The 9,210-nt window shown below is 40.0% G+C and overlaps 1 protein-coding gene across 1 annotated transcript in view; it reads right to left on the bottom strand.

The window, feature by feature from the left end:
- Positions 1-1,190: 1,190 nt before the first annotated feature.
- The window catches only part of cdi (serine/threonine kinase), an 84,422-nt gene continuing 76,402 nt past the window's right edge, over positions 1,191-9,210 (bottom strand). The window contains exons 4-9 of the mRNA XM_085952688.1: positions 7,325-7,413; positions 6,209-6,338; positions 5,752-5,877; positions 5,294-5,427; positions 4,927-5,153; positions 1,191-4,514 (exon numbers count right to left, since the gene is read on the bottom strand). Of these exons, the coding sequence (XP_085808814.1) occupies positions 1,762-4,514; positions 4,927-5,153; positions 5,294-5,427; positions 5,752-5,877; positions 6,209-6,338; positions 7,325-7,413 (3,459 nt within the window). The 3' untranslated portion in view covers positions 1,191-1,761. The remainder of the gene's footprint in view (positions 4,515-4,926; positions 5,154-5,293; positions 5,428-5,751; positions 5,878-6,208; positions 6,339-7,324; positions 7,414-9,210) is intronic.

The following is a 9,210-nucleotide window of genomic DNA, read 5'->3' as shown; positions in this document are numbered from 1 at the left end:
GTTAACATTGAGACATCATTGAACATTTGTACGCTATCCGAGGGATCGAAATATGTCGATGGACATCTTATATAATTGATTACATTAATTTACCAACAATATAAAAAGGTAATTCTCTAATATTTTATTTTATTCTCCATCATAATTGCACCTAACAATAGAATTGAAGATATTATTTTTGAACACTCAATGATGGTAATACATAGCAGAAATGCTGTGTGAAGTCAAACATGTAAACAAAACAGATTCTCCAACTGAAGCCATGATGCCAAAAAGAAATATGAACTTCAGCTGTATCGATAATATGATAATAACAAGGTTGGGTTGGGATGATTTCAGCCGTTATAATCGCAAGTCTTCCGCAAAATAATATGTGCTCATTCTCGTTAAAGCCTTTAATAAAAAATATCAATGTTGTGTTTGCTGTTGATAACAAAACAAAATACAACGACTGATATATCTCCTTAGTAATGATATTAAATAGTTTGACTTGTATAAGAATGTAATAAGTTCAAGCGAGATATACAAGAATATCTAACGTAATGAAAAGAAAATTTAATATTTTTCAGGCATCGATCATGAAATAAATCAATAATATCCCCAATAATATTCTGCCGATTCCTTGGTTATAAGTGTGCTATTTTATTTGTATAATATGAACAATGAATAACAAGAAAATGATTAATGGTAATTTATGATTTATAAATAATGAGAGGATGGGGTGAATACAATAATATTTGATTTACATGGAATATTCTCTGCACCATTATGTCGTAGGCCATCCGAATTACACCTTATCGCGACACCGGATAATAATTTGGTATAGTAAAAGGATTACTCTTTCTTATGTACAAAATATAAAAACTATTTTTAATCGTAGGTAATATAATTAATTATTGCATTTCGCCCAAAAATTATTAGGTTTATAAAAACTAAAATTGAACCGCGGTTTTGATTATTTGTTACACGTCACTCCGTTTCTGTCTCTTAGTAAATAATAAGATAATGCGACTAGTCCGCGGGTCCTCGTTACGGACCGATTATATTTTACATTCCCAAAAAAGTTTTATAAAATAGACTATTCCTACAAGGTACTAATGTACTAATAATACATTTTCAACAAATTCAAAGGAAGGACTCACGTAATGGAGGAAGATATGTTTCGCATGCAATTTTATTCTTTTCATCAGATACGATACCAGTTATGCATCCACGCTTTTTATTAATGCTACATAATTTTAGCAATCGAAACAAACCATATGAATTACTGGCTAAAGTCGTTGTGTGCGAAATTATCATTACACCCTTGGTTTTTATAAAATAGCTGCATGTATATATACAACGAAAGCTGCAATATTAATGGTGTATCATCATAATACATACGAAATGAATTCAAACGAGATCAGGTCTCCTGGAAACGTGCGGAGAGCCCACATTTGCATTACTGTTGAAATAATAAGAATAAAGCTAATATAAATAATACAATATGTAGCGACCAATTTAAATAACAAAAATAATCTCACTCGATCTTCGCATTAAAAACTAAGTTGACTGTTTATTTGTTTGAAAGAATATTTTACAACACTATTAAAAAATAATCACTAATTAAGTCAAAGGAGCAGCTTAGTAGATCGAAATAATATTGATAATAATTACAAATTGACAACAGCACCTCACTTTAACCGAACGAATGTTTCTATCCTTGCAAACTCACACTAAGACGAATGGACGAATACCGCTACCGTCGGACGACGAGACGATTCATTTTTTCCTGTCAAAGAGTGGCAACTTAGATTTGACGGCGCCCTCGCACACCATGAGACGCTGCTGGGAGAGACACTTTCGGGCGCAGGAGGGGATGGCCGGCCCCGGGTCCTCCCGCCGAACGTCCACATTCAGACACAGGTCGGCAAATTTCCCCTGACCGCTCAGCCTCTGCCTCAGCTCTGCCATCTTGCGGCCCGTCTCACCGAAACTGTACTCCTTCTGGCTGTCGGATACATTACGGGAATCCCCGTCAAAGTGTCTTCTCACATCCAAAAACTCCGGCTGGATAGTCTGCTTCCGGGAATTTTTACTCGAAAACAGAATTTCCCCAGCGGTCATCTTGGATACCAGGCCGGCACTCCCGGGGATCTTGAATCGAGAGCCGGCGGCAAACGCCGCGGCACTGGATGGCACACTCGACAGATTGGTTTTGAGAACCGACGGCTTGAAGGCAGAACCCTTGCGCTCAAAATATTCCACAATTTTGGAAATCTGTGCCGATCTAGTGTTGTTGATGCCTGGATAGCTGATTCTGTCCTCAAAGTAGAGGGAGTCGGAGCCAGCCAGTGAGGAAATGTCATCCGAGCTGTCGGTGTAGATGCTGGATGCACGCTTACTAGAGGAGTACAGCAGTTGGTTGGTGAGGGAGCGCCGCTGCATGATTATGTTGGCGATCTCCTCATCCATGGCCAGCCGGTTGACGAGACTGAGGTCCACGCTGCCCGCATCGATGTCCACGTTGGCTGCGCACCCATGGAACGGACAACCACGACTCCGGCGACCTGGCGGTGACGGACAGTGCCAGCCAGGCGGCTGACCCTCTCGATGGGGAAATGGATTCGAGCAGTTTCTATGGGAACAGCCTCGGGATGGAATTGTGTCTCCTTCAGTTTCTGAGCTAGCATCATGACTTTTTCCGCCACAAGCGTGAATCTCCCCGCGTCCACGGCACCGAAAGAATCCGGGAAACAGACTCTCGGGGTCGGATGGGCGCAGGTGTTCCCGGGACGAGGCAGCATTAAGACAGTCCAAATCGTCTAAACTCCGCAGTGAGCTGACTGTGGTGGTGGACACGGCTGAGTCGTCCAAAAGGAATAGACTGGAGTTCGCCGAACTCCCGGAGAAAGTGCGGCATCCCGGAGCGTGCCCGGAATTGAAGTTCCCATAGCAATACTTGTAGTGCAGCATCTGACAGTAGTTGTCAAGGCAGTCACGGCACATGTCGAGGTGGGCGTCGCAGACCGTCTCACTTTCCGCAGAGAGGTCCCCGCCGTCCCCCGCACTCTCGGAGTTCTCCTCTTTCTTCCCGTCCACCAAATCATCCTTCTCCGAGGACTTTTTGCTCTCGCGGACAAAGTCAGAGCGGTCGGGAAAATCCCGGTCGTCGCAGCCTGCCTTGCAGTCACAGTCACTATCGAAGGCGGCGTCATCGGCCGTGGAGCCATAAGGCTTCCCCTCCCAGTCGAGGGCGAAACGGTCGGCCCCATCGGAGAAGCGGCAGGCGTCAGCTGCCGGACACCGGCAGTGGCAGAAGAATCGAAGAACACAAGGGCAGACGGAGGGGCGACAGCACGGCGCATGGAAATGGGCAGAGGAGAAATCTTCATTGACGACAGAAAAGATTCCACTCTCACAGGAACCACGCCTTCTGGTCAAATTGTTTCCAACCTTAGAGTCAAGGGCTCCCGGCGAGAGAGAGCCGCCTTCCATTGACAGTTCAATGTTGGAGCTGCTCTTCTGCAGCAAGATTGGCGATTTCTTTTTTCGCGAGACGCTTTCATCTAATATGTCCCCGTCGCTTGCAGTGCCATCTCTTGTTTCCCCGTCCGCCGAGTCATAGGGAGGTGATGTGACCTCTTTCATATTTTTAAACCAAGGATGAGAACGCAGAGTACTCGTTTTAGTTTTAGAAGCATTCTTGATGTAACCCCCGGTGCAGTATTGCATATCGTTGTCTTCAGCTACTATCTTGTTTAAATTCGATTCATTTTGACCCTCATCCCCTTCACAAGAAGGGAGGGCGCTCTGATCATCAGCACGGTTATTTTCGCAGGCCGCAGTATTGGGTGAGCTATCGTTGCATAGCTCAGGAATTGAGCCCTCGGGGTTCAATTTCAAGGATACCAATCTGTTGACACACTCTTGAACACGGTCAGCATCGGAACGAGGGGACGGATCGTCGCGATCGACGGAATCACGGCTGTTCTGTCGTGACAGAACGGGGGAAGCAGGTAGCGATGCTGGCCTCTTGACTGGCCCACCGGGACTCTCCCTCGGCTCTCTTCGGGGCCCATGCATCTCATCTACCGTGTCTACTCTCGCTCCCTGCCCCCGGTCACCGAAGAATGGCGATGGCAACTCGAAGCAGGAAGAGAATAGGTCTCCGACCCCAGAGGCGTAGGAGTCCGGAGGACCGCCCAAAATTTTCTTGACTCCCCGGAATCGCGCGAATGTGGTGAAAGGGTTGGATGTGGCAACCCCCGGGGGGCTACCCTCGACCCCGGTGGAGACGCGAGGCTTATAGTGGTGATCTTTAAGCTGCATGACTTCTGCGATTTTGTTAAGAGCGGCGCGGTCGGAGATAGGATTCGGCTGATGGAGAGATGACTGTCCGGGCCTGGAGTGGGGTCGGGAACGGGGAGCGGGCGAACGCTGAAGAAGGTGGCAGCGCGCCTTGTCACTGGGGGCCGTGTGAGGAGAGAAAGTCAAACCGCTCACAGTTTCCGACAGGGAACGTCGATGTTGCACTGAAAAGAAATAGAACATCAAACAGATGAATTAAATATAGACTTCTATATGTAAATTAATTCAAAACGACATCAGCCAAGACGTCAAATGAAGACCGTCTGACCGTCATCTATTTATATACCATATACATACACGCTCATATACATAAACATTTAACAGAGATCATAAGTTTAGATGGCACATTGGTCAAAATTGGTCAAAACCATAATATGCAGTTTCAGTCAGTGTATGGTCTCCTAGGCTGCAATAGTTGGACAAGTATCCCTGAACCTGAGACAACAGAGGAAGCATGTGGCAAACAAAGGGGAGTGAAAATATTTCCTGCAGCAACCAAGACCCATATAGAGCTATAGTACTGATGACGATGATACATTTGTATATTATTTAGTGACTTAATAAATAAATACAAACATTTTTTGTGAAAGCCAGGCCGCTTCGATTCTCTCCGTATACGATCGGATGAATTTGTGACGATGCTCCTGCCGTCAGCAGCTTTAGACGAAGGCGGCGATGGTGTCCCGTAATAGTCGCTACCCGTAGAATCCGTACTTCCTGTGGCGTAATCTCGTAAAGTTGACACATCTACAGAATTACGTTTTGAGACTTCACACTTTACATTTGGTTGCCGGACCGGGGTACTGTAAACAAAAGTTAAAATATTACTTAGCAACGAGTTATGTGCACATGACGTCATGCTATGCCACAAGATAATTTTTATAAAAATATTTTTAGCTCTGTCTTATAAGACAATAAAACAAATAGCCATAAAATTGAATACCTGTGAGTAGATGTGTTAGCTGATGATGACTCGATACTTTTCCAAGCATTTTCTAATTTTCTATCCAATTCTTCAGTGATGCCCTCCAATGATTTGACAATCTCGGAAAACAATGGCCTAGCTTTTGCATCAAACTGAAACAGAAAAATTCAGGTTACACGACATACGAATACATCACATTTTTTAAAACTATTTAACGACCATTTGCCAGTTAACATTATTTGCTGAATAATAATAATTGGGAATCAAAACCTAAGAAAGGCGGTAAGTTTTATTTTTTTAGTAATAGGTATTATGGTATAATAATATATTTTGAAAAATATTTTTTGCATTATTGCTATTGTGTGACATAGTCGATATCTGTAAATGTACCTTCTGAAGAATGGTCCATGAATAGACAGGATTAATCAAGACGGTTCAGAAATAACAACAAAATAATAAAAACCAATTTTACGTACAATGCAACAATGAAACGTAAGTTTCAGAAATCCTGGAATGGTGTCCCCCTCACAGAGTTGTGTGAATGCCTGGTAATCTAAGCCAAAGTTATCAGTCCGCGGCAAAATATCAGGATCAGCATCCAACTAAAATAAGAAGAAAACCAGTCATTCAAGTGCAGTCATAAATTATATAACCACTCATTGACGGATGAAACCTATCACGATTGTCATTACACTATATGAAATAAGTGGATACTATATTAATTATTGTATTGTTGTTTGATTTAATAAAACAACAATACAATGCAGTTCCACCATGAATTGACAGTTAACAAAATAAAAGATATTAATTATTGTTTTGTTTTGATTACTATAATGTCTTTTCATCAAGAATAATTGACATTTAACTCCATTAAATAAATAGATTTAATTCATTTAAGTTGAGTTGCAAGTGAAATTCCATATTTGTCCTCACCCTAGCAATGAGCTGACAAAGAATGATGCCGTACGAGAAGATATCAGAGCGGTGATCGTACCAACGGCCTTTTAAGCATTCCGGAGACATCCACCATGGTGAACCCACACTCGGTAATCGGTAACCGTTCCTGAAATGAAAAAATTATGACACAATTGAACAACAAGTACTATTAGATCCCTGCTTCTTTGAAAGGTTTCTCAGGTTCCCATATATACCATAGCTTATCACCACTATATTCCTAGTCTCCTAAATACAGACCCCAATTCTGCATTATTCAAAAGTTGGAAGTATGTTTATTATTTTATAATTTAGTTTAGAAGATATCAATTTAACACTATGTATTTATTTGACATGGGCAAGACAATGGTTTTGCAGTAAAAAATAACAGCAGCGATAATATATGGATACAATATCATGATATAAACCAATGATACTCAACCTTTTTTTTCTTCGGGCCAAATACATATATTTGTAAAGTAACGCGGGCCGCATCACTACTGATGTGACGAAAAAAATCATGAAACCCCCCCTTTTTTACAAAACATTTTTGAGATTTTAAAAATTATGCGTGTTTTTTTAAATTAATCGTGTGCAATAGCAACACTCTTATACCAGATCTGATGTGGACCATATTGACAATCTTCTTCGGGTGTCACTATCTGTGTGTCAAAGTCGAAACGAATCTCAAGATACACGAAATTCCTGATAATAAATGTGTTTCGGGCCGCACATAAAAGCTTAAAGGGCCGCAGGTTTAGTATCGCTGATATAAACAATTTGAATTTCAATTCACTTTACACTACAATCTTAATTACAGTACAATATGAAATGCATATGGAGAAATTGTCGTTAAACTACAACCGTTAAAGGAACACTTGCAACGCCTCATCCCTATGACTAATCAGATTTATGTCGGTAGCTTTTATTAATTTATGGCTTTTATTTTATATCATGGACGGCCTCAAAATCAATCAGTACCTTGAGCCTCCACGTTCCTAAACCCGGCACTGTTTATGTAGCATAAAAACGCAAAGCATTTGGCATATGTTTATATCTCGCATACCTACACAATGTGAATAACAATTGTGACAATATTTAACAGGAGATACTTACACAGGGTGTGGAATCTTAGCAGCAAGACCAAAATCGGCAACTACAGCTGTCATGTCGCCATTATCCTCGTCTATTCGTATGAGGACATTCTGAAATGAAATTAAAGAAAAATGTGAGTATTGATACATTCACAAGTCAATACAGATACCAGCATCCAATTTATTCTAACACTTACACTTTTGTAAGCCTTGCATACTATAAATCGTAGAGTTTTTAGAAGAAGTTCGTAGAAGTTTTCCTAATGGGTTCTGTACGCAAAAGCATTTTTAAATTAACCATCGAAAAGCCCGCGTGATCTCGTCGTATTACTTGATTCATATTGCATCACTCACAACCTGCCATAGGAGTGGGACAAAGAGAAGATGTGGATCATTTTACGTTTAAACTGAAACCTAGTTCCGCTAACCGTCGTGCAGTAGGCTACTGTAGGAAAATGAATAGGTTGACAATGAGTACAATAAATGTCCAAAAGACATAAATTTTATGACTAATAGGAAATTGAGTAGGAGTGTCCTCACAGATCGCCGTTAGCTTTCTTATCGGAAAGAGATGACCGTATACTATATGGCAGGGGTGTCCTTGATAAAATTATTTATGGCGAAAAAAATGTTTTTTTTTAACTAAACACAAAAAAAATAAGTTAAAAGGTATCAATTTTCAATTTTTTGAGACGGTTTTTATTTGCCCCTGAAAATTTTAATTAATTGACTTCCGCGGTGTTGTTTCTTAAGCGACGATATACAAAAAAATCAAATTAATGACAATAATATTATATTATTATGTCTTTCACTTCTAAAAAAATCAAGTAGGTACACATTAACTGTAATTTCGACATAGTTACACAATTTACATGTCTATCGAATATTAGAAATTTTGTAGTAGCGAAGTAACATGCAACCCTTTGCCAGGAAACATACTTCTATTACATAAATTCTATACATGAATTATTATCATTTAATTACATCAATAACAATATCACATCAAAGTGCATCGCACCACCATGTATTTTAAAATGTAAATTTTCCCTGAGGAAAATAGCTTTTTTTAGAAACCTTTTTTTAGAAACCTAAAACGCACAGTTGTGCAATATCCGTGCAATCTACCGACTCGTCAAATTGCAAAGATAAGAATTTACATTTATTTTAAATGTTTTCCTGTAGAATTTCTTCCAAGTTTAAGCTCATCACTTGTGTTCTTCGCATGACTGTCTTTCTTGATAATAATATGTAAGAGAAGAGATAAGAACTAGCGGATTTTAAGAGCTGGAAAGTCAAGTAATTTTGACTCGTTTGAACAAGAAATAGTCCAATATATTATTATGTCCGCGATCGACCAAAAATACCTTCGCGATCGACGCACTGGTCATCCCTGCTATATGGTCTCCAATTTTATTAGATTCAATATGAACATTAATTAAATTTTCATAGCTGATTTTGGCAAAATTCATGAATTCATGAATGAAAACCTAACCTAACCTAACCCAACAAATAATCCAGTATATCGGCTATTTTCAAAATTTGTTTGCTGCTGGCTTCCAGTAAAGTGTAAATCGACAAGAACCGTGTTTTATTTAGACATGTTTTTTCCATATATTTCCAAAACAAAATTTCACAGTGAAGACGTGTGATACGGAGAACTGCATACGTATAAGTTACCGGACACAGTATTATAGTCGATCCACTGCCAGTTTTGATACTAGAAAGTCAATCACAGGCTACTTGATGTTGGACATGCCTGACACATGAAATTATTTCTTTATCAACCTCTTGCATAATAACAGTTAGAAAAGATCATTTAAAACTTTATTATATTTTAAATTCTTGATTACAAACCCAATCAAAAAAAATATTATATCTTCAGGCAATGTTTCTACATTTGTGGCCCAT

The sequence above is a fragment of the Rhyacophila brunnea genome, unplaced genomic scaffold (genome assembly GCF_057557595.1).
Source record: "Rhyacophila brunnea isolate RB1 unplaced genomic scaffold, BYU_Rbru_1.0 scaffold_3, whole genome shotgun sequence".
Taxonomy (NCBI): Eukaryota; Metazoa; Arthropoda; class Insecta; order Trichoptera; family Rhyacophilidae; genus Rhyacophila; species Rhyacophila brunnea.
Note: the sequence above shows the minus strand (reverse complement) of the source record. Positions and strands in the feature narration are given on the sequence as shown.